Raw genomic sequence first — 26,288 nt, forward strand, 5'->3', positions numbered from 1 at the left:
GGGAGGAGCCAGATGAGTTGAATCTTTTCACAGATTATCTGTCTCATATTATGCTGTCAGGACATAGTGGCAGTTTTAACAAATTTTACAAATTTTACAAGTTTACAAAATGTACCTACTGCTGCTTTAAGTGTTCTGGAGAAGTCCCCACAAAGGGCTCTGAATGACCCCAGGACATTCCAGTACAAAGAAAAGAACATATTTAAAGGCATATAGGCAACATTTTTTCAGTTAATTAATGTTTCCATCCATTTTGATGATTAAAATGAGTCATTTCAGGTCGAACAACGGTTTCCTCGGCCGACCTGGGGTCTGGTGGGGGAAATACCGAACTTGCAAGAGCAGATCTCACGGCCCGCACCCACAGAAGGTACTTGCTTTATTACGGGGAAACTCCATGTGTTTTTTGCCCTGCCCATTCACTATAATGCCCGCGCGAAACAACAAAAAAAAAAAAAAAAATATATATATATATATATATATATATATATATATATATATATATATATATATATATATATATATATAAATAATAATAATAATAATAATAATAATAAAAAAACCTCGATATGCTTGCATGTTTATTTGACGTTAACACGCGGTTCTTTGTTGCTTTCGCGTGTGCATATAGTGAATGGCAGGGCAAAAACACATGGAGTTCTCGCCGTAAAGCAAGACCGGTCTTGCACGAGACTTCTGAGCCTGTGGGTGCGGGCCGAAGCTCTTGCAATTGCAAGTGCGGTATTTCCCCCACAGACCACCAGGGCGGCCGAGAAAACCTTTGTTCGACCTGAAATGACTCATTTAATCATCCAAAACGGTATGGAACACATTAATTAACTGAAAAATGTTGCATAGTATGCCTTTAAGTGTTCTGGAGAAGTCCCCACAAAGGGCTCTGAATGACCCCAGGACATTTTAGTACAAAGAAAAGAACATATTTGAGAATCAGATTTATTTTCTTTGTAGTCTTTTGTATGACTCTTGTTGAGGTCATACTTTATACTTTATAACTTTATGGTTATTAAGTTCAGAAATGGGAAATTGCCATTTGTGGAAGACTTGTACGGATAAATGGATTTTACTACTTGTTGACCTGTCTAGTAGTAGGAAAAACATATAGCACTGAATAATAAGTATTTCTATTTACTTTAAAAGTTGTATTTATTGATAAAAAGCACAGTGAGAGAAGATGACCGTCACTCTGATTTAGAAGACAAATTGAAGATGTATAATTGTACTGGAAAAAAGCTGAAATATATTTATTTACTTGAAAAACTTTGGACAAAAAAAAAACATTTCTCTTTTTTGGTTTGTAGGCTGCAATTTTGAGAAAAACTAAAAGCCTTGCTCAATGGTAGCCAAAATTGAACAAGGCTGTTTTTGACTCAGGCCCAGAAACAAGCTGTCTGGTAAATTGCTGCCGACTTTGTTTCTCGCATTCATAAAGCAACAGTTCATGTAAGTGTTTTCTTTCATATTTTTTCATTTTCTCTCATATTGATAGTACTGCCAAAGCAACATTAGTGCATGGAAAAAAAAACAGCTGCAGATAATTTGGCAGCTCCTCTTTAGTGTTCCTAGTCAATTTGAATCTCCGCTCTACAGGACTACCAGAATAGTTTTTTTTTTTTTTTAAGATTTTACATGAATGCAGGTTTCTGGAGGATTTCCTATCTCTTCACTTTTTCAGCTGCAATCATGTCAAGGGTCTTTTTCATCATACCACCAGTTAGGACTGATTTACTTGCATTAACTATCACTACGACATCTGTGCAAAAATACATTGGATCCGCTAATTGCGACTCTGACGTTAAAGGATTCTTTACATGCTCCAAAGCTGTAATGGTTTCAGGAAGTGTTGACCCACATGCTGAAATCATCCAAGACTTAGGATGTTGTTAAAAAAAAGAAAAAAAGAAAAAAATAATAAAAGAAAGAATACGATTAATGTATTTACAGACGCTTTCGGGAAAGTGATGGTGTGGTGTCTGTGGAATGAGGAAGACTAGTTAGTTGAGGCAAAAAGGAAAACTGATGAAGAATTCTCCAAATGATCAACAGGAGGGAATGACTTGCAGTGGAGGGGGTGACGACGGAGATGGGAAGGCGAGGATAGACCTGCCGTGTGAGTCTGTTTCCAGGAGGGTGACCAGCGTGAACAGAGGTGACAAAGGATTGAGATAGAGAACTGAGCAGAGGGAGATGGAGAGCAGGCAGGCGGGGAAGACATGGCAGCTGCAGGAACTGACCGAGGAGGGCTTTCTGGAAGGTAGCTGTCATGGAGATTTCTTGTGAAGGTTGGTGAGGAGCCAATAGAAGAACTACAACCTGGGAGACCCTGCGATAGACTGGCGACCTGTCCAGGGTGTACCCCGCCTCTCGCCCGTTGACAGCTGGAGATAGGCACTAGCATCCATCGCGACCCCATTAGGGATAGACGTGTTAGAAAATGGATGGATGGATGGAACCTGGGAGGTAATCCTGTTTGGAAACACTTTTTGTCATACTGGGTGAAATGGTCCTTCCATCCTGACTGTAGTCAATACTTTATGTATTCAGAAAAAGGATCCCTGTGAGAGCTGCAGGCCTGTACAAACCAATTTTGTCATTTGGTTCGAATGGCAGAGGTTGGTCAGAAGTTTGTTCCTGCTTTCACTCTCCTCTGTCCCTCAAGTTCCAGGGGTGTCACCTTATCTATTGGTTGTCCCACATGCCATCATTCTGACATATTCATGTAACGCCAGTGTGTTTGTACTCCTTCCTAGTTAGTTTCTGCTTGCTGCTGCGCATGCACACTTCTAGAGCTCTCAACTCACGCAATAACCTGGTGACATGCATTTCCCTGACTGCACACACCACACATGGCATTCCTCATGCAAAAAAAAATAAAATAAAAAATCTCACCTGGTCTGCAGAGGATCCGTTCACAGCACTGTCCGTTCAGAGCTCAGTCTAAACTCCAGTTTCAGTGGAGCTGTTTCCGCTTCTTTCTCAGCTCGTGGCCATCAGTAATTCCTGCTGCAGTACGTGTTAACCGAGCAGCAGGAAGAGCGATCAGAGTTATAAATCATTTTGGTCTTTATTCAGTGACTATTTGTACATTTGTGGCCCGTTTCATTTGATCCATCCATGCGGGTCTATCTAGAAACAATATGTCTTACAAGAATAAAGCAGACAGGTGGAATGGACTCAGGAAGGTAGACTTTTTGTTGCAGCAGACAGAACTTCTGGAGATGAGTGATAATCAGAGCAAAGTTGTATTGTCATCAGAGATCTGGAATCGACCACAGATTGTTGAGAATGTGCAATATTGAGCGCAGATGTTGTGAATGGTGTTTAAACAAACGTGATTCTCCTCATATTAGGCAGTCATGTTGGAACAGTAATGGGAGAACAATTGTGTGCTTTCTTTTCTGTCTTAACCCACTAACTAAACAATAAAGTGTCGACACTCCTCTTTCATTTTTTAACAAAAGTAAAACATCTGTACTTCAATGTCTAGTCAGTTAAAGATGAGATGTTCTTCCTGTGTTGCTCTCGATGCAGGTGGTACAAATCACAGCACCTACCCCCCCACTCATAAACATAATAACACTTTTCATAGCAGGTAATATTATTCTCAGGCAATGAGGCCAACAGAGCGCCTTTTATCTCCAGCAGGTTGATGAGAAGATTGCAGCCAGGTGTGCATTCTGCAACCATCAGGCTACACCTTCCAGCAAAGATCTTTTATTTAGGGCAGACCTCAAGCTTGGACACAAGCATTCTCACACATCAGGATCAGGATAAAACTCTTTGAGTGCCTGGATGAGCTGGAATTCAAATAACGTATGCTGCAATATCAGAGGTGAAAGGCAATGCTAGAGCAGTATTTATTTTAAAGCTTTTAAATTGTGTTTTGAATTTAAAGATTTTCTCTTTGAGATTTGTTTAAGCATCATAAATACTCAGTTTTTGCAAAAAGGACAAAAAAGTGATCTGAATGAATCTGCCTGTTGTTACCTGCGCTTCCTCAGTCATGCATTTGATTGTGTGAATATTATTTGTCCATAATAAACTACTGACTGGATTTAAAGGAAAAGTTCTCAATAATAATAATGATCAAAAAAAACAAAAAACATTGTAAAAAAACAGCTTCACACAAAACTAGCAACATGACTGTTTTCTGTGGCAGACTTCTGTTATGTTCACAAAGACCCGTCACCGCAGACAGTGCACAAACATATATGTGCTGCGTCACTAAAGCACTGCGGGACCCACAAACACTGGTGGTTCCCCTGCAGTGTGAGGGAGCAGCGATGGAGGGAGGGAGAGAGGTGAGTGCTTCTGCAGCAGAGCAACATTTAACCCGAATGAGGACCTAAACGGAGGAACGTCCGCCTTAAATCGCTGTGACAGCCATGGTAAGTTGACAATGACTTCTGTCCTCTGTAGGTATGGCTGAGCTCTGCAGCTCTGCGCACTGCATGACTGTGCAACTGCAGAGGTGAACACTGGAACAACCTCTAGAGGAAGGATGCAGCAGGGCTGTTTACAGTGTGCAAGGTGCATGCAAAATGGCTGATTTAGTGCATCTGCCACTGAGGCCTCAGTTCATGTCAAGCCTTTACACATCGCAGCCGTGCTTCAGCACAGAGGAGAAACGGTTTAGTAGCGCAGGACCTTCTTGGCACTGTTGTTGTTGTTGTGATGATGAGTTTGTTCCCTCGGGGCCTGCGTGAAAAACCAAACAATGGACCCGAGTGTGTGTTGACAGCGTTTTTTTGCAGAACGCCCTCTGTCTCGTGCAAGAATTAATAGATTTGTGTGACGCAGCACCTTCGCTTCTGCCGTGTGCTGAGCCAAAGTATACAGACGTCTGTAACTGCAGGGCTTTCTGCATTCGATGCAGCCCTAGGGTTGTATTGATAACATGATCTGTTTTTGTTATTATCAGATTCCAAAATAATTTAAGTCTTTTCTGACTTGTTTTGTGTCACTTTTTATTGAACACCAACAAAGCCAGTGAGGTATACTGTGCGCGAGAACCAAGATATCTTGCTTAATCCAGTTGATGCTCATTAAATTCACTTACCTGATCATCAGCAAGTTAAGACCGCCTCCACAAGAGCCGAAATGTTGGCTGGTTGCTGATCAGACAGATGTGGTTTAGGAAAACACGAAGATGAGGGAAGGTAAGACATCAACAATGATCTTAGATGAGCAACTTTTACTTCCATTGACTCTGGGAAGGATCACATGGCAATTTTTAATCAATCTGCTTACCATTCTACAGTAGAAATGTTTATTCAAAATAAAAATAAAAAACACATTAAAAAAACCATTTTCCCAGGCGTATACAACCGTACAATTTGTCTCCACAACCTCTGAAACAGAAACAAAACTACTTACATGCTCCATCTCCAACTGTACTGTCTTCAGATAGCAGAAATTTAAGTTTGTCAGCACAATCAGAAAACGACTCAACAAATATGACTTGTTTGAAAGGGTTGCATTGTGAAACCTTCGCCAAAGTTGAATTTTCCAAGTTCCAAGAGGAAATGTACGTGTCCCCAGAATTTAAAATTTCCGCAGGGAGAAACGGAGGTCGTCCAGCAATCCAGTGTTTAGCATCCAATATGGCTGCCTTGCATGTAAAAGGTAGAAAAACTTTAGGTATGGATCATTTCTTAGCACTTCAGATGTCATTAAACGAGTGGCCCACATACCACTGTACAACCTCTTTTTTCCCAACATGTTCCTGAAGTGTTTTAATGTATAGAGAGGACAGAAATGCATTTTAATGCCATTCTCAGAAGAAGGATTATGAACCTTCCTCCATATAAACCACAAGTCTTTTGCAACAATGCGCTTTGGACAGATGGTACAACATATAACACATGTTATCCAATAATCCAATTTGCCATCTTGGGGAAATCAAACCACAGTTTGCGAACACAAACCACTCTTCGCAGCTTTCAAGCACAGGGGTGGAGGAATGAAAATGTGGGCTTTTTTTGTTTTGGCAGCAACGGGATCAGGTTACAATGCAGCCGCTGAGTTAACGGTGAAACCCTTGCTAACACTAAAGTAATCCAGAGGGAAATAGGAGACTACCGTTCCAGCAGCTAAAATTTGGCTGAAACTGGATTGTGTAAGGAGGCTGTTTGAAGGCAGGGACAGAACTTCTTCACAGCAATGTGGAAAACTGAGAAAACCATGTAGAAAACATCAACTTCAAGTTATTGGTGCTGAGGGTGAGTTAGCAGCCTACTAAAGCATAAGGTTGTTCCAGTGTTCTTTACATGGTTTTACTCAATTTAACATTATCTTTAATAAATAATGAAGGCATGGATTCTTTTAGAAATTCTGAAGAGTTGAAGTCAAAGTGAACCCATCCATCACTGTCCCCACTGATTATTTGTCCTATATTTAAAGGGGAAAGCCTATTTTACGTCCGTATTTCCAAGTCTTTTTGGAATTACAAGTATGAAGGGCAGCGAGGTAAAATTCTCGTGCACAGCTAAGTTATTTCTAAAGCATGGCTCAGTTGAAAACCGAACAGGAGACAATTGATCCTGTAATTGTTTTCCCTGAGAAAGCCAGAGAAATCTGCCGTCTGCTGCCTTACCTTTCCTCTACCTATTGGTTGTAATGTTTTCTTTCAAACATTGTAACCCATGTCTTTAAACTTTTTTCAAAGTGTTTCAGCATTAATGTAAAGGTTCAACCACTGGCTCTGTTGTTGAGAATATTTAAATCTGTATTAAATGATTCTGCTAAATGTCCTGTTATACCCCCGGCTTAACTCTTTTGATGTTTGCTTAACGTTTTTTTTCCTCCTTTAACAGCAAGCCTGTGATTATGTTTTATAATCTGCCCTCGTTTGCAGTTCTCAAAGCAACATCGACTTCAGATCTTTGGTGAAATGTTCCTTGCAGTCTTGATCCTGACCTCCGTCCTCTCTGTGTCGTCCCTGCCTGAGGATCTGACAGAATCAAGGAGACGAGTGGTGCATGTGCTCGGTAACAGTATTTTCATTTGTCTGACAACTGCATGTCTAAAATAAGATCATCATAATCACCAATTTGCATGTAAAAGTGACTCAATACAGTTCAGAGGTTCTCTGATGTCTCATCACAGAACAGTGGATCCAGAGCTGTGTAGACTGGTGCCAGCAGAACCATCTCAGGTTAAATTCAGGGAAAACAAAGGAGTTACATTGATTTTCCACGGTTGAACTGGAATATTTAATATTTTTTTACCCAAGTATGCCATATTATCAATAATTGTGCAATATTTCTTCTGGTATTTATTTTAATTTTTTTTATGTTGGCCTTTCTCATAAAGCTCATTCTCTGCTGCTTTAGAACTTACTTAGACTAGATTAGCATATTTTCTTCATTATTGAAAATTGTGTGTAACTCTGTCTGTGTCTTTGCCACTGTCACGCCTAAATCCCCACTTTATGGGACTATAAAGGTATTTCTTATCTAGTCTTATCTTATCTTATCGTATAAAAGCTTAGCTTAGCTTAGTTTTTCTTACCATTTAAGAATGCCAGGATCTAAAAAAAAAATCTGAAATTTCTGAAAGGCTTTTAGGTTTAACAGCGTCTATGTTATTAAATGTGACACAATTATACAAAAACCTTTAATAACAAATTTCTCAAAAATGGTATGGGTTTTCTATGATAATGCTTTTTAAATATCATCATCATCATCATCATCATCATCATCATCATCATCATCATCATCATCATCATCACTATCACCACGAATTAATAGAATTCAACAGCAGCTGAAAACAAAAGTGTGTCTTGCAAGAGAAACACTGAGCATCGAGAGGTAGTAAGCAAATTAATTGTAGAAACAATATATTTCCGGGTTAAATGTTTCCAAAATTAGTTGTAGCCTAACTAGTCTTAAAAATAGCATCCTTATGAATCCAATTTATGTTGGTTATATAAGATCGAGTTGTGAAGGTACCAAGTCCTCGGACGAAAACCCAAGTCCCCCTGTCCTTATTGTCCATCCCTAGCTCATTCTGGGGTTTCCAAGGCGTTCCCAGACCAGGGAGGACATGGAGGCCCTCAGTTGAGTTCTTGATCTGCAACACCTTCTAAGAATGTGTTTAGGAGAAATCCTGATAATGCCTGAACCATCTGATGCTTGGTCAATTCAACGTGGAGGAGCAGCTACTCTACTCCTCCTTCTGTGAAGGAGCTCCTTACAACATTTTCTTTCCCCTGAGGACTGAGCAAGTCATCCTACTGAAACAGGATTTGCGACAGGGGGAACCAGCCAGGATCCAGCTTGTTATTAGAACAAGCTCGACTTGGTTATACAGAAATTTGATACCCCTTAAAAGTGTCCCAAACTTAAATAGTTTGCAGTAAAATATGTTTGCAAACCATAAAGACTACACACCACAGTTATTTTTTATTATTACTGATTAACCTTTGAAATGTAGCCTTTGTATGTTCCAAATCATTGTTCTGAAGGGTTTGATGTAAGGGATAATGCGAGACGAGGTGTCCATTATCAGAAATAAATGGACGATGCTGAGGCACGAACCGTCCGATGCGATAATGGACACCTCGAAGGGCATTATCCCGCTTATACCATGGTCACTTATGAAAGACATATTAAATCAATGATTAATACTTTAATGTTTTTCACCTTTAAAATCATACGTTTTTCATAAGAAGAGGCTGAAACAACTATTAAATGTCTCTCGGTGTTAGGCGTTGGTTTGAGCCAGCGCAATTTTAATTTTTTTTTTTTATAGGTGTCCTATAACACTTTTTAACAGACACCCTGCAGCCAATTAGAATTGATCATTCACTCAGAGCATGGTATAATAAACATGGCAGATACTCCCCCTAACCCTAAGCAAGTAGAGAAGGGTCTAATTGCTGGCAGGCTCGGATAATTGTAGGTGCTTTTAGCCAAGCCTCGTGTTGCAGAAAGCCTTTTACGGGCTGCTAATTTACATGTTTATATCACAACTCTAGCAAATGTCTGCCAAAACAATTACTTTTATTTATCAGTTGTTAAGTTCAATGAAAGGCCATCAGGCCGTTTTGGTCAACCATGCTGTGTAGAAGTTTGGTGACATCCTAGAGTGGACAATGTGATGATGAATCAATATTGGAGGGTGCCTGAGCTGCACAGGGAGATGTCTGATGAGGGAGAAAATGGTCCCTGTTACATTACAGTAAACCTTGGTATTCAGGGCACAAATGGGTACGAAATTGGCCAAAAAAATTGTCCTCATACGAGACTGTCCACATGCTGCATATAGTCCCCACATCATTTGCTCACATAGGGTAGATGCAGGACAATTTTATGGGTTGTAAGTGCATTTTCTTCATATTCATTTAGGACCCAGCCAAGATGTGCATAGGATACCTAATAGGTGCAGATTTTGGTTTATGTACCAATCCCAAGTGAGTCCAATACAAGAAGCACATTGTGCCGACTTAGTACCCATCAAGCCTGAGTAAAAATCACCTATGCAATTGCTAAAGCAAAAACTAACTTTTACATTGGGAATTACATGTTTCAAAAATGCAAAAGGTGATTTAAAACAGACTGATAATCAGAACCCTTAAGACAACAGTTATGTGTCAGAAAAGCAAATAAAAAAAATAAAAAAATACATTCCCGAAGATGTTACAAAATCAAACACTTGGTTTCATTTATTTAAAACAATGCGGTTTGTTTACACTGATCTCCCTCCTCTTCTTTAACTCAGAGGATGAGACTGGAGCAGTGATTGTGCAGACAGCTCCCGGCAAGGTGGTGACACATCGCGGTGGCTCCATCACTCTGCCTTGCAGATTTCACCATGAGCCGGAGAACACGGACCCTGCTCGCATCCGCATCAAATGGACCAAAGTGACCGATGCCCTGCAGTTCGAGGATGTCTTTGTGGCGCTTGGAAAGTAAATTCTGAATCCCTATTTCTAAATATCCACCTATGTTTTGCCCTTAAAAAATCTTTTGATCTTTTAAATAACATCAAGTAATAACAGACAATTTGATGAGTTGATTTTTATCCCGCCACAGTTTGAATCATGTGGCTCAGAACAAGAAATGCCAGGCAGAGTTCTCACTAAAAGAGCTGGCTTATTGCGCTCGTTGATCTTGTTGCTTCCCCCAGGCAGCAGCGTGTGTTTGGCTCATACCGAGGACGTGTGTCTTTGGAGCGGTCGGGACCGGGTGACGCCTCAGTGATCATCCAAAATGTCACCCTGGAGGACTACGGGCGCTACGAGTGTGAGGTCACTGATGACATGGAGGATGATACGGGATTTGTCAATCTAGACTTGGAAGGTCAGGAATCAGTTTCCCCTCCCGTTGATATTTTTTTTCCATTTGTCAAATCGTTCGCTTAATGAAGATTCATAATCCCACAGCCTTTTGACTCAACAGCGATTCTGTTTGTGTCACCTCTGCAGGGGTGGTCTTCCCCTACTACCCCCGTGAGGGGCGCTACAAGCTGAACTACCATCAGGCAGAGGATACCTGCAAACACCAGGACGCCATTCTGGCCTCTCATTCCCAGCTGCACAAAGTGAGTAAAAAATCTGCTGTTTTTTCAATTTTGCTGAATGCTTTTGGGGAAGTAAAACGTTTTTTGAAGCTTTACTTTAAGCAAATAATGATAATCAGAAGGTTTTCAGTGTCCCAAGATTTATTTGACCACCGTTTTTGATTTTACCCAATGGTTGTCTTTCATTAACATCTTGTCTTATCAATAACCTAGAGCAAGGGTCTCCAAATCCCATTATGGAGACCTACCTTTAGAAGCATTGCTGTTCCAGCGTGCCTGGAGATGATTTAGCCATTTGATCCAGCAGAATGGGAGCAGGGCTGCATTTTGAAGTTGCAGAAGAGCTCTCTTAGAGATTGGAATGGATGGGAGGACCCTGATCTATGGGTTTTGACCACCATTTTATCAGATGAGAAATCCATTGGTATCAGCAAGATTTTTAAAACGGTAGTAGGGAGTTCAGAGAAAACCATGAACTTTATTTGAAATCTGAAGAAGCACACCTTACAGGTCCCTCCCCATTGCTCTCTGCTGTACTACAGGCCTCCATCAACGGCCTGGACAGCCTGGTAGATGATAGGTGTAGTGCTTCTTTGTGATTTTGTCCCCAAAAAGCGTTTGTCGCTTATCTGTGTTCTGGAGCAGAGATGAGTTTTTTTTACACAAGCTAGCTGGTAATATCTTCCCTTATCTTGTCACGAGGCAAAAACCCGTTCATAGATGATTTTCTTCATAGATTCATCCCTGAAAGAGCCGCATATGAGGATAAATTGATCTCATTCCTTTATGAGCGACACGTCTATCACTGAAGCATGCACTGAGATATTTGACTGACACTACAGTAGCCATCCCATCAACAAGGACTATCTTATATCTTGCAACCTGAAGCATACAGTGTGGTGTCCCCTGCATCTTGTGGCTGCTGTCGGTCTCCTTGTGGAGTCTGTACTCTTTCCAACATGTTAAGGGGATGGATTGTAACATCTGGAGCAAAAAGAGCCTTTGGTTTCATAGTTATGTCATAGTTATCAAAAAGAAGCCACCTTATATGGTTCAACTATGAGCGGGAAGAGACGCAGCAATCATAGTCTACTTCAACCAGCGGACCACCGAGCACGTAATGCAGAGCATCCCCCATAACTTGGGAAAAGCTCCTGATAAGGTTCATTACAGTGCTTTCTACAAAGAATTTACATCTGACGGTCATTAAGAACCCGAACCTTTGGGCTATGAACCTTTGGATATAAAATCCCACATATTAACATATATTTTATGGACACAGTGATCACTGCACAATATAACGACATCAAAACGTGACTGGATCACTTAGGATAGCTCTAACATGTGATGCAAGAAGAGCCATTTTCCTGCACTATTAAAGGACAGTAACTGTACAATGCATGGCCACTGGCATGTCATGAATGAGCTATAAAAGAAAATGTTTCGTTTATAGTTACATAAAGTATGAAGTGAGAGATCTTGGGATCATTAATTAAAGTGCCTTGTAAATGTATTCACCCCACTGGCTTTGGCTAGAAAAAAATCCCCCCAAAAAACCCCAAAACATTGCAAGTCATCAACAACCCACAGTCATGACAGCGCAGATTAAATATGCCACAGGACAATATTCTAAAGCCATCCTCCAAAAAACATTTGACTGACAAGGGAGGAAACAATGGTTTGGAGCAGCAAGGTCTGTCTTACAGGTTCACATTCATTACAGGGTGTTCAACACAGGATTCCATATCTTTTTGAAGACCATATCATTATAATATCTCAGACTTTCCAGATGTAGCTCATTTGCCAGTTTCCCTCATCCATAGGTCCAATGTGCATAAGTCAGGGTGGGGTTATGAAATCCAAATTTTTGTTGTTCCCCTGGAGCACCATTAAAATGAACCTTTCCATTTCCATCAAATGGAAAGGTATCACAAAAAAAAAAAAAAAAAAAAAAAAAACTGCCAAGAGAGGGTTGCCCACCAAAACTCACAGACCGGGCAAGGAGGGCATTGATCAGTGAGGCAGCACAGAGACCAATGTTAACCCTGAAGGAGCTGCAGAGCTTCACAGCAGAGACTGGAGGATGTGTCTGTAGGACCACAACAAGCCGTGCACTCAATAGAGCTGGACTTGATGGAAGAGTGGCCAGGTAAAAGTCATTAAGCAGTGCTAAAAATAAGAAAGTATGTTTTGAGTTTGAGGTAGGTGTTCTGGTCAGATCACACTATAATTAGACTTTCTGGCCACCAAGCAAAACACTGTCTGGCGCAAACCCAACACATCTCATCAGGAACGCCATGTTTTTTCCCCCTTGTCATGTCCAACTTCATGTCAAGCAGAATGCTGCTCTGACTGCTTTAGATAGGCCAAACATATCTGCTTTACCAAGGAAAGCTTTATACCTCTGAATCCTCCCTTGACACCCAGCCCTTGATGATTTATGTTATTGTTGTTAAAGTATTGGGTAAAAACTGCTGCCAGACATGACAGTAGAGGAGGGGAAGAGGCATAGCGAGGACAAAGGAAGAGAAAGAGAGAACAGAGATGCAAAGAAAACACATAGACAAAAATTATAGAACCTGACAACAAGCTGCTAAAAAAATCCTCTTACGGCCACCATGGGGAAACTGGGGAAAGACAACCATGAACATAAAATTATCAGGAAACAAGCCAAAAATCAGACACCAGCAGCAAGCTAATGCAAAAAAAACTGTTGCTACCGATGGAGAGAACTACAGGACAATTCAGCTGTTGTATCATGAGTACAAAAGTGTGTGAACATGCAAGATATGTGATGTAGGCCTTACATGACATATGCTCAGTGATGGGTATAGAGGGCCTCCCCCCTCCCCCCTCCAGCCATCAGAAGCATGCAGGGAGCCCAAAGACCCTGGTATCGGCTGCAGGAGGGAGCACTTGCCAGCAGTGAGGAGCGGCAAGGAGGGGGTGAACCTGAACCCCTTGCCCCCCAGTCAGGAACAACCTAAACAAGCCAGACGGAACCAAACCCCACCACCATCCAAATCAACCAAGTACACTAACTCACTCAGTCCCACAAAACAAAACACAAAAAGCATGGACAGCAGGACATGTAAGACCAGGGGGGGAAGGGCTCCCCCTGGAGGAGAAAGTCGGATGGCTAGAGAAGGCATCCTCATTCTCCTGCACCCTCCGAAGGGTTGGAGGGTAACCATCAGCTTGGTACCACACACCCCAGGGACCACCGACCAGCCCAGTCAAGAGCGGTCAGGGATGAGGGAAGAGGAAAAGACTAAATAGAAAAAAATTATAGAATCAAAAGTAACTAACTGAATGAAATAAATAAAACAAAATTGAAATGAAAATAAATTAATACTGCATTCATCCCTGGGGAATGGGCCTGTGGCCCACCCACCCCCAGCTCACTCAGTGCTTTTAAGCAGCAGGGACTGGGAAACTAGTCGGAGTGAAGGGAAAGATAGACAGTGCTGAATACTGGGATATTTTTGAGCAAAACCTGGGTCAGTCTGCCTGTGATGTGACATTGGAGGTTCACCTTTCAGCGGGACAATAACCTGAAGCAACACTTGAACATTTAAATGTATTGGAATGGCCTAGTCAAAGTCCAGATATAAGTCCAATTGGGAATCTGGGGCTAGATGTGAAGATCTGTTCACAAGCAAAAGAAACATCCAACAGGGAGGAGCTGGGGGAATTCTGTCCAAAAATCCCAGAGGCAAAATGTAGCAAGATCCTAGAGACTCATCCAGAGCCACTCACAGCTGGAACTGCTGCAAAAGGCGGCTCTACAAAGTACTGACTTTAGCGTGAAGTTAGCTTTTCCTATTTGTCTTCACCCCCCCGCCCGCTCCCAAATACCCACAAACAAGCGCACAAACAAAAGCAGAACAAAAACTTTCTAAGATGTTCTGTAAATGGCATTAATTCCCTTTTGATTCAGTGTGAGGCAACGAAACATGAACAATGCCATGGGGGTGAATTCTTTTGCAAGCCACTGCACTTGTAAAAGCATTTCGATATTTGCTATTCTGGAATATGAGCTTTTTGTTTGTAATGGGAGATGGTGGTATGGAAATGTTTTAATGTATTCCTTGGTGTGTATTTAGTTGTATATTATTTATAAGTAATATGCATGTTTATTTTTTGTTGACTTTTAAGGTCTTGGACTCATTGGTGGTGCGACGTAAAAAGGGTGGGTGTGAGTTGATAGTACCATGTTTGTGCGTCATACAAAGAGGAAGGGAGACCAAACAGAGAACAAGATGACTTGCTGAATGTCAAACCAAGCATCACAATGGGTCAGACATATAGCAAGGTTGCTGGTGCCAGATGGGCTTGTCTGAGTATTCCAGAAACTGCTAGTCTACAGGGACCGTCGTGCAACATCATATCTATGGCTTACAGAGAATGGTCTGAAAAAGAGAACAAATTTCCAGTGAGCAGCAGTTAGCTTGGCAAATCTATCTTGTTGATGTCAGAGGTCTCAAGGCAATGGATGCACTAGTTTAAGATAAAAGACAGACATATGGACATACAGTAGACAACAGTTACAAACAAGGTATGTGGACACCATCTGTGAATGCACAACACTGTCACCATTTACACACAGGACCTGGACATTCAGCCACAACATAGACGTGTAAGTTACAATAAAATAGGTATCAGGAAGCAGAATCAGTGAAGCAGCTCAGGAAATGGCTTCTCATGCGAACTCTGTGAGAAGAGAGAAAAGGTTGGTGACTGGGAAGGCTTGTTGACAAAAGGAACTTGCAAAGCTCCCTTCCACTAACCTGCAGCAGTTTACAGCAGGCAGGGCAGCAGCTGCAGTGACGTCAGAGTGGGTGGACGCTCAGAGACAATTGAGCGCTCCTCTTCAGTCTGTGAGACTTGATGCCAGAGGTGACAGACACTAATAATCCTTTCATCAGGTCCGTTATCCAGCATCCGAAAGTGAGGTCCATCTTCAGGCAGCGGTCATTCACAGAGAGGCAGACGAGGCAATACTTATCAGAGGGTTTGGGCGACGATCGGTAGTGGAGAAGCAGAGCGAGTCTCGGTGTCCAGATATGAGATGAGCAGTAGAGATCCGTCAACATCAAATTTTGTCCCCTGGGATAACATCCAATAAAATGCAAACATCCCATTGGCACAGAGAGTCCAAAAATCTGGAACTGTAGCATTGAACCGACCCAAGATACAGGAGTATTTATAGCAGCAAGCATACGACCTTACACCAGTGTAGTGACGACTAGAGTTATGTGTCTTCTTTCGAGTGCAGGTGTTTTTCCTGCCAGGAGCATCTTCTGTGGTGCATTCAATTACAACTTGAACACTGGAAGGTCTACATATCACACTCAGTCCAAAAGGACTATTTTTTTTATTTACAATTATTAGTAATGTCATACTCAAACGAATCTATTCACCAACGATTTTCATGTTGTGTGTTACTCACCCCAACATTGCAGGTAAATTGTATAAACCAGGCCTAAGGGCGCTACTTTAATGTTAGTGTTTAAATTTAGAAAATTTGGTTCTGCAATATTTGTATGAAAACCATCTTAGTGTTGAATGGTGGCTGTTGCACTTTAATTTTCTTATTGGTTCAAACAGTACATGCTTTTGTCACCATAGCCTATAAAGGTGTTTGTTACTGCTGAGCACGTTAGCTCATGGTAGCAAAGATGCTGCTAACATCGCTCTACCACTCAGAAACTGCATTCTGTCCTCCACCTCCTCGACAGCTTCGGCATTGCTGAGTTAGCGCCTTGAACTAGCAGCTTGAACTGATAAGGCTCCAAAGCCTCCTTCAACCTCTTTTTACGAGGGGGGTGAAACATGCTCCACCTCAACAGACCGATCCATGGTAAACCCACCAGATGTTGTCCTGGTCACTAAATTGTTTCAACATGTCTCTTTCCTCCGTTTTGTCTATAACGTTGAGCCTTGCTTAACCCCCCACTGCTCATCCCCACACCTCTACACTGACCAATTTGTTATGTCACATAATTAAAACACTTCTTACTGCTGAACTGAGTGAAAAAAGTATATATATATATATATATATATCTTAAAAAAAAAATACTCTCTCACCCACTCCTGAACAGGGTGGGCAGCTCTCCATTTCTCAAGCTTGGGTCCTCTACCAGAGGCCTGGGAGCTTGAGGGTTCTTCTTGGTATCTTAGCTTTTCCTATGATTGTGCTCTTCTGGACTGAAATGTATCTGTTGGATCCACTTCTCCAGATTGGGGGTTACTGCCCCGAGTGCTCAGATGACCACGTGCACCACTGTTGTCTTTACCTTCCAGACTGTTTCTAGTTATTCCCTGAGCCCTTGGTATTTCTTCAGTTTCTGTGCTCTTTTTTCCTGATCCTATCAATGATCACAATGTCTGCTTGGTTGGCCATTGCCATTTTGTCTGTTTGTATCTGGAAGTTCCACAGGATCTTAGCTCTGTCTTTCTTCACAACGTTTGGAGGTTTGACTCCCATTTTGACCTGGGGGTCTCCTGTTGGTTTTCTGCACAGATGTTTCTATACACTATACCGGCCACTTGGTTATGCCGTTCTATGTATTCCTTCCCTGCTAGTCTGTTACAACCTGCTGTGAGATGGTGGATGGTTTCTGAGGCCTCTTTGCATAGCCTGCACCTGGGGTCTTGTCTGGTATGGTAGATCTGGGCCTCTGTTGCTCTGGTGCTCCAGGCCTACTCCTGTGCTGCCATGATCAGTGCTTCAGTGCTGTCCTTCAGTCTAGCCCTCTCTAGCCATTGGTAGGATTTGGTCAAATCAGTCACTTCAGCTATCTGTCGGTGGTACATCCCACGCGGGGGTTTTTCCTCCCATGATGGTTCCTTCAGTTCCTTCTGTTCCAGCTTGCGTTGTTTATGACATTCACTGAGCACTTCATCCCTTGGGGCCATCTTCCTGATATATTCTTGGTACTTGGATGTTTCATCTTCAGTGGTGGCTCTGATGCTCACTAGGCCTCTGCCTCCTTCTTTGCACTTAGTGTATAGCCTGTGGATCCTAGATTTGGGGTGGAATCCACCATGCATGATGAGTAGCTTTCGTGTCTTAACATCAGTTGTCTCAATTTCTTCCTTTGGCCAACTCATTATCCCAGCAGGGTATCTTATTACTGGGAAGGCATAGCTCATCGGTCACAGTAGGGATTGTACTTAGTGCTGTATTTACATCATCTAGGAGATCCCGTGGAGGCACTTCACTCAGCTTCACAACTTATCTCTTAGGTCAGATGTTCTCTCATTCAGTTGTTCTTGCTTCATTGGGGCTTGGTATACAATCTCTGGAGGGTTGATGTTATCTGACTGTGTGTCTTAGTTCCCCCTTGCTTAAGTTGTGAAACTATCTCTTGGATCTCTAGTTGTGAAAGCAGCTCTCGTTTGTGGATGTTGGCGTTATTAGCTTTTTCGCTGTTAGTCTAGACTGTGGACATCAAAGTAGCCATGTTTTCCCCAATCTTTTCATGTAGCTCCATTAACTAGGGTTACTGGAGTAGGGGCATTCCAATAGTGCCTTATTTGTCTTCTCAAGTCCATTACCTTTGTTGTTCCAGTAGCCCATTTGTCACCAAAGTGTCCTGGTTCTTCAACACCTGACACAGACCTTGTTTCACTGGGCGACATCTGTGCCGGTATAGTTCTCTGCTTATGCGTGCTCATATATGCGCGCTCATATATGCGCGCTCATATATGCACGCTCATATATGAGGTAGACACTTAGCCTTAATGGACTTGCCCAAGGACCAACACTGGATGATGTTATAAACCCACTATACATACATATACACAACATATACGTATGCATGCATACATATGTCCCATGCAGGATTCCAACCCCCGATCTCCCGCAACAAAACTCAGGACTTGTTCAGTATTTTCTTACAGCTAATAAGTTAAATTCTCAAGTTCAATAAATTTGGTTCCACAATAGAACAGTTGCACTGTAGCCATAAAACATTTACAATTGTTATTTGTGGCCTTGACATCACTGTTAGCACAGTCTGCAATATATTACATATAGTAATAAATGTCAGTTTGTCTTGATTAAAATAAAGCAAATTGTCACTGTAAAGTTGTACCTTTATACCTACTTTATAAGTTTTAAGTGTAGTCTTTCATGAAATGCTGGCAGACCCTTTGCTCTTTCTGTGAGTAAAGGTTTCACGCTTCTTCTATCTGCACATGAAGAACAGGTACATTTCCCCTTGATCAACCTCAGTCATTTTTACAGCTCTGAAATCTTAATCAAATAAGACATTTTACTGCAAATTCTCCCTCTGAATGCAAAAAAGCTGCAGGCAATTAAGTGTATGACTAATAGAGCTATTACAAAGGCAATAACTTAAATTCCCTCCCTTGGTGTAATGTCTTTAATCCCTCACATTGACCCACTGGCCTACATTGTACCCTTCAACAGGCCTGGTTGGAAGGACTGGACTGGTGTAATGCTGGATGGTTGGAGGACGGCTCAGTCCAGTATCCCATCTCTCATCCCAGGGACGAGTGTGGCCGCAAGGACACCCCGGCTGGCGTCCGCAACTATGGCTACAGGCACAAGGAGGACGAGCGTTACGATGCCTTCTGCTTTACTTCCAAGCTCAACGGTGAGATGAATCAGTTGACAGCCACAGATGTGTGCACATCCTTTGACACTTGGCAGCCCATCTGCTTGATCACGCATCTTCAGTATACATGACTCAACCAGTATCTGTGGCTCTGGCCGACTGGAGAAGAACACAATGTTGTCAGGAATGGATTGCTGTGGTACTGTATTGTAAGAGGGGTGTTTGATGAGGGGGAACTGAGGCTTATTTCCATTTGATCTCTGCCTGTGATCTTGGATGCCTAAGGCCACAGGATTTAAATCAGGCTATGAGTACCCAGTCCTGCAAGGGACACAGTGTCCTCTGGGTGCAAGGCTTTGCCTTTCATCTCCCAGAGCTTTAATTCACATCACATACCCAAAGAGAGTCTGAACACTGTCCTTTCAGGTTCACACACCCAAACAAAGTTTGGACGGCCAAAGCTTGGGCCCAATCAAAGGCAGGCATGGTCCTGTGGTAGGTTTAGATGTGACGTGACCCACATGTATAACAAGAAAATGGTCTAATATTATAATTACATTGTTACTTGCTTGTAAGCTTTATTACTATCATCATCGGTTGGGTGATGAAATCATTTCCATGCAGACTGAGATGACAGCGTCATGAAGACCTGCTTGCTTTGAGAGCATCTAATATCCCAGTCATCACGTTCGTAAAAACTTATTAGTTATGAGTTGAATAAAGAAAAGCTTCAATGTGCAGGGTGTACCAGATCCATCTTAACAGGGAACAGGGAAACAAAATATTCTTCTGGGGATATGAATGATTTTAAAATACTGCCTCAGACTTTCATTTTTTGTCTGAACTAAGCATTCAGAGCTTTTCTAAAGAATTGTCACCCCCTTAAAATCTGAGTAGACGGCGTTGAGTGGCAATGATATTGACCTGTACAGGTCTGCTGGGTTTTTACCCTTGACCATCATGTGGTCTGCACTGTGCCTCCTGTCCATATTTGCCTCATGCTGCAGTGGGTTTTATCTGTGTCAGCGGCCCGGAGGGGCTGCTCTGGGCTTTGTGTGGGTAACCTCCTCCCCCTATTTAGCTTTTCCCTCAATTTAACTAGAGACAACCCCTGCCTCCACATCTGTGCCCACCCACACAGCTTACGGACACACTGACCTGCACACCAAAATTGCCATTATTATTGTTATTGTTATTATTATTATTATTATAGTATTTTTGTTCAATTATGTTTATCTTTGTTGTCGTTTCCTTGGTTTCCCCTACCCCTTTTGTATTTTTCCTCCATGTCCTTGTCATCTTTGCCGCTTCCTAATTGTCATAGCCTGAACCAGATACGGCTTGTAGCGTCATTAATTTTTTAAAATTCAAATGTTCATCAGGATGAATGTCAATAGTAATACTAATAATAGCAATACAAATATTTTGCCCCTTTTGTAAAGCAAATATGCCAAAGACACACAAGGCAATCTGTCACATCATCCTGTTTGCCTAAGGTCTTTTCAGAGGTTTGTTAGATAGCACTGGCTCAAACTTTTAACATCTGTTGGAGAACACTGAAAACTTTGGCAGCTGTGGTTACCAGAATTCTTCAGTAAAAAATACAGATGTAAGCAAAGTTATATTTTACATGATAAAACTGTGTTCTGTTTGTTATATTTAAATGTATATTTAGCAGCTTTTCTTTTTAATTGTTATATTGTTTTTAGGATTTTTTTGTGTCATTAGTGGCCCTTTGTGTTGAAAGTAGGCTGACAGGAAGGGGAAGACATGCGGCAAATTGAAGCAGGGTCAGGCAAGCCGAGGACTGTACATTGGCCGTGTGAGCCACCAGGGCACCCTAATTGTTACTTGTAAATACAGAAATTCTGAGTAAAAAAGTGTAGTCATGGCACTGGTCATAATCATTATATATGTATATAAAAGTAATAATTAGGGTGTGTTGGTGGCGCAGAGGGTTGTGTGTGCCCAAGTAGGAAGGCCTCAGTCCTAGGCTTGGCTGGTACTTTAAAGAAAAAGGACCACCAGTGTCACAAAAAATCTTTAAAAAAAAAACATAATGAAAAAAATATTGGTACATTTAAAGCTAACAAGCCGTCCACAGTTTTATCATGTAAACTATACAGGTGGGTCTGTAAACTGGTTTACATTTTTACTGTAAAATATACAGGTGGGTTGATTGCTTACATCTTTACTGTATTTTTACTGAAGAATTCTGGTAACTACAGCTGGCAAAGTTCTTCAGTAAAAACCTCACACTTTTTCTTACAAAGTAGGGGTCATTGTTCAAAAATGGAAAGTGTATGGCAAATGCAAACCTACCAAGACATGTTAGTCTACCCAAACTGGGCCTGGGTAGTGATAATAAGAGATGAAGCTAAGAGCTGCTGAAACACAGTGGTGACAGTATCATGCTGCAGGGAGACTTTTCTTCACCAGAAACAGGAAAAGGATGACAGTTCATGTCTGAGTTTGAGCTATTCTGCAAAAAAAATAATCAAATATTTCAATCTCTAGATGTGCAAAGCTGGTAAATACATATCCCAAAAGACGTGGAGTTGGTCTTTCAGGTTGTTCTAAAAACGTATGAGTCAGGGTTTTGAAAAGGACGCTTTTATATAATATAATTATTCATGGATTTGAGCTGGTCCATCAAACAAAATTCCCATGTCAAACAATGAAGTCAGAGGCTGCAATATGACAAAAATGTGAAAATGCTCAGTAGGGGACCTTATTATTATGATCATCATCATTTTGTTCTTCCCAACAATTTTGAACTTTAAAACCTTTTGTAACAGTATTTCTATTTTGAAAAACAGGAATTTAAAATGTATATGTTTTTGACTTATGGTGAGAATTGAAATCCGGCATTTAATTAAAAAACATTCCTGAGATAAAAGTTATAGGCTTTCTAATTGGGTTTCAGTAGGAGCATCCGAGGTTTTCCTCAGACAGAAAAAAGGTGATTTGACAGGAAGCTTACATGACCGCTCATTGCTTCCCATGTGTGTTAATTACTGTGGACAGTCTGTTGTGGGCAGGAGGTTTCAGCGGTGGCCCAGGCAGATAATATGTCTCAGTCCAGCTGGAAGGCATTTTCCTGAAAGTCCCCTGGGGAAATATGAGACAATATTCTGCCTCTCTAATAGTCAGCAGTCACATAAACAAGCAGAAAATCCATAGCTGAGCCAAGAGTGAGCCCGAGGTTGCTGATACGATTTTCATGGACAGGTTTAGGGAGAAATTTGTAGTTTTGGTTGGAAGACTCTTTTTGTGTTTTGTTTGTTAAAAAAGGTATCACCTGAAACAGTTTAACTAAAGTTAAATCAGTTGTTGTTAAAAGCAATAACTGATACATAGTGTGAATTAATTTATTTTTCAAAAATCTTTGACACTAGTGGCCTTTGTTTGACAGTTTCCAGACAAGAAATGGGGAAATGACATGCAGCAAGGGTCTCCATGTCAGCACTCAAACCCATGACAACCACGCCGAGGACTGAAGTTCTGTACATGGATCGGGCTTTTCTCCCCCTAGGCCACCTCTGCACCCCAATACATCATGAATTTATTTGGGTTTTTTTCAGAATGAAAGGGGCTGATTACACATACAAGCCACACTTCTCAGTGGTTTTATTCAAAGTGGACATATCATGCTTTTCATTACTTACTTTTCACATTTAAATCATTCAGTTATGGTTGTCCCTGTACTGAGGTGTGTCTCAGAGCAACTTGTTCTGGTGCTGTCTCTTTAAATCTAAGGGAGGCACTTAACCCCGCCCTCCTGCTGGTCGCAGAGCGTTCCACTCCACCCCGTTCGGCCATTTTTGTAGCATGCTGGGGCACGGCGTAATGAACTATGTGGGTTAATACACACAACAGCCAAGCATTTTCACTTATTCACTTGTAGCTTCAGCATCCATCAGCTGCAAAATTGTGGCGAAAAAAATAAAAATGGCGGATTCACAGATTTGGTAAGCCAGTAGTTTAGTTTGACATTGTTTAGGAGCAAATATTGTGAACAATTTTAAAAAATAATGTAATAGAGCATAGAGAAAACTCAGAGGCTTAAAAGATTTGACCCAAACAGAATATAAAGATTTCTACACAGCACCTGGAGAGACTGGAGATTTTCTGCACCCCACTCCAAGTACTGTACACAACAAAATGTATTTAAGAGCTAAAAAAGTGGATTTTACATGATGTGTTCCCTGTAAAACAATTTTGAAAACTGTGTCATTTTCCTCCCCCTTCACGATTGTTTGCATTGTTATCCTGGTTTGTCACATAAAATCCAAATATAAAACATGTTGAAGCTTGTGGTTATATACGACTATATTAATACTTTTGCAACCCACCGTGTTTGATGTCATTTATTCATGTTTGGCATCTCTAATGCATGACTTTGTTGTTTCCACGTTTCCCCATAACCTCTCCTTTCTACCTGCAGGCAAAGTCTACTTCCTAAAACGCTTCAAGAAAGTGAATTATGCAGAGGCTGTGAAGGCGTGCATCCGCGATGGATCAGCAGTGGCCAAAGTGGGCCAGCTGTACGCAGCATGGAAGTTCCAGCTCCTGGACCGCTGTGAAGCAGGGTGGCTGGAAGACGGAAGCATTCGGTACCCCATCGTCAACCCTCGCTCTCGTTGTGGAGGTTCCCAGCCAGGGGTCCGACACTTGGGCTTCCCTGACAAAAAGTTCAGACTGTATGGGGTCTACTGTTTCCGCAAGTACATGGACGAAACAGCAGGAGGCTCTGAAGCGACAAAACCTCTGAAAGGGAGTTTGCTAAAGTGGAAGAGCAGCAACAGTCTTCCAATGAATGCCACAGATGCTATTTAAAGCTGACACCCTGGGAGCTGAAGGGCGTACAGTTTTAGATTCGACTGCAATCACTCAGTCTCCATTCAATGCTTTAAAAGTTTAACACCCACGGACATGATGCAGTCGTCTGCCAATTTGCCTGAGAAAACGACGGGGGCTGTGTAAAATTAATGCTGACATCTTTATTAAGGCGATTTTCCTTTTGTCTGCAGTCAGTCGATTATCTTAGGGAGCGTGTTTGCACGGATCTGTCATCTGGAAAATTGTAAGATTAAATAGCAGCTTAATCATCAGTCAGGCACACATCAAAAACAAGCAATTGGCTGCGAATATAGTTGTTTTCGTTCTTGTCAATGATATTTTTGAGTCTGGGGCTTCAGTCTCCTCTGAGCCGTGATGCCAGGGTGAAAACATGATCTACCTGACGGCGTGGAAAAAAAAAAGATAAAAATCAAGATGCCCTGTGAGTTTAGAGTGCCTGTTTTTTCACACGCGGTTGGCAAACCCTTTGCAATCTCATCTCTGGAACTGTATGAAGTAAAAATTGCACTAGCTTTACAATAGTTGCACTACAAATTAAAAGAGCTCAATTTTATAGATCCATCTTAGTTAAAAATTAAGCATGCACGTCTTTTATGCCAGTCAGTTGCTGCAGGGCTCTGAATTTGCAATAGTGAAACTCAAGATAGCCATTAATTGTAGAGAAGGCTCGAGGCTAGCTGTAAGACTATGAGCATTACCTTTATGACAGCGAATGTTTGCAACTTTGCTTATGAATGTGGAGCTGGAATAGAAAATAAAAAAAAGTTCTGAACTTGTTTACTTGATCAACAGTTGGCCATGGGTGAATTATTGTGTGTTCTTTCACATAAAAAAGATTAACATCTGGCATCAATAATTCAGAGGTGCATATGTGTAAGTATCCTAGAGGAGGTATTAGAAACAAGCAGAACACTTGTGTGCAAGAAAGAGTTTGGGCTTTTCACAGTCTCAACAACTTGAAGTAAACCATCAAAAACGTCCACATACCGCCACTTTTTCCCCACATTCGAACAAAGTGATGTCGAGACATGCGGTGGTTGTAAAGTTTCTTTACTTTACTTTTTTTCTGAAAATGCCAACAACATTCATACATAAGACGTGCGTCACACTATGGCTGTTCTTTAATAATGAGTTTATGTTCTCCAACACAGAAACTTAGGACCCAGGGTTGCCCTGAGCGCCTGTTCAAAACTGATCTCTTTTTAACTCAATTCACTCTCAGCCAGAATCGTTACCTAAATGTAATGAACGTTCAGCTTAAAATAACCACAGTGCTTTTTAATAACAAAACAAAAATATTTATAGGAAAGGTAAAAGGGAATAGAACTGAATTTAATGGAAGGGAGGTGGGTTTCTTGATCTAAAGTCCCCAGCAGCTAGTCCTCCACACACAGCTACCACCACACTAAACATACTTGTCCAAAAATTACTGAAACTTCCATTAAAAGGTAAATTTTTATAACTGGAATGGAAAATGATGCTTGCTAAGCCGAGGAATGAATTACAAAAATCATTCCAGAGACACACAACTGTGCACGTGGACTGGCACGGTGGGATGCTGGACTAAATGCAACAGCTACGCTCCTCATCTGCTAATGTCTTTCTTTTGAATAGCAACATAAATCCCAATTGTAGGAGCACACACACTGCACGCACCACCCCAAGTAAGAGACTGCTGTGGTTTTGTTTTTGAATGCCTCTGTCATACCATTTCTGAATCCCGCTAGACGAACTAGCAGGCTAACAGCAATCAGCGCCCTCTATGAATCATATATCCTGATGCTGAGTCGACTGGAATAAAAGCTAGGGCAGTAATGTAAGTGATACAGACTACCCATCTGAGGAAAATACCGATGATCACCACTAATTACCAAGAGGTGATCAATAAAACTTGAAGTCACAAATCAGGGAAATGAGCTGGCGAGGCTGTGATGTAAAATGACTGAGTAGCGCGTGCCTCTCTGGCTGACGTGATGTTTGTCAGTGATTGTGTCTGCTGAGCAGCGAAGACAGCGCTGAGTGGGAGCCGCTGGTTTTAATGCTAATGCAGAGGAGCAAAACAGTGCTGTTGTCATGGCAACTGCCTCCGACAAAACACAGACAAGTTCACGGAAAGTCCAAGAAGAGCGACATAAGCAACGAGGGTGATAAGCTTGAGATTGACGTATTGACTGATCTGTGCTAATCTGTGATTGTAGTAATAGGAAAAAAAAAAGGATCTTAAACAACCGTAAATCTAAAACCTGACGGCATCAACACGTTTCTCCTCTCCCGTCCTTTACACTGCTGTATGAC

The 26,288-nt window shown here is 41.6% G+C and overlaps 1 protein-coding gene across 1 annotated transcript; it reads left to right on the top strand.

The window, feature by feature from the left end:
• Positions 1-4,228: 4,228 nt before the first annotated feature.
• Positions 4,229-24,784, top strand: hapln4 (hyaluronan and proteoglycan link protein 4). Its single transcript, XM_012871614.3, has 7 exons — positions 4,229-4,406; positions 6,875-7,007; positions 9,742-9,931; positions 10,150-10,322; positions 10,448-10,563; positions 18,983-19,169; positions 23,578-24,784. The coding sequence occupies exons 1-7, from the start codon at positions 4,404-4,406 to the stop codon at positions 23,967-23,969; spliced, it is 1,194 nt and encodes a 397-aa protein (XP_012727068.2). The 5' UTR covers positions 4,229-4,403; the 3' UTR covers positions 23,970-24,784.
• Positions 24,785-26,288: the final 1,504 nt, after the last annotated feature.

The sequence above is a fragment of the Fundulus heteroclitus genome, unplaced genomic scaffold, assembly GCF_011125445.2.
Source record: "Fundulus heteroclitus isolate FHET01 unplaced genomic scaffold, MU-UCD_Fhet_4.1 scaffold_795, whole genome shotgun sequence".
In the NCBI taxonomy this organism is placed as follows: Eukaryota; Metazoa; Chordata; class Actinopteri; order Cyprinodontiformes; family Fundulidae; genus Fundulus; species Fundulus heteroclitus.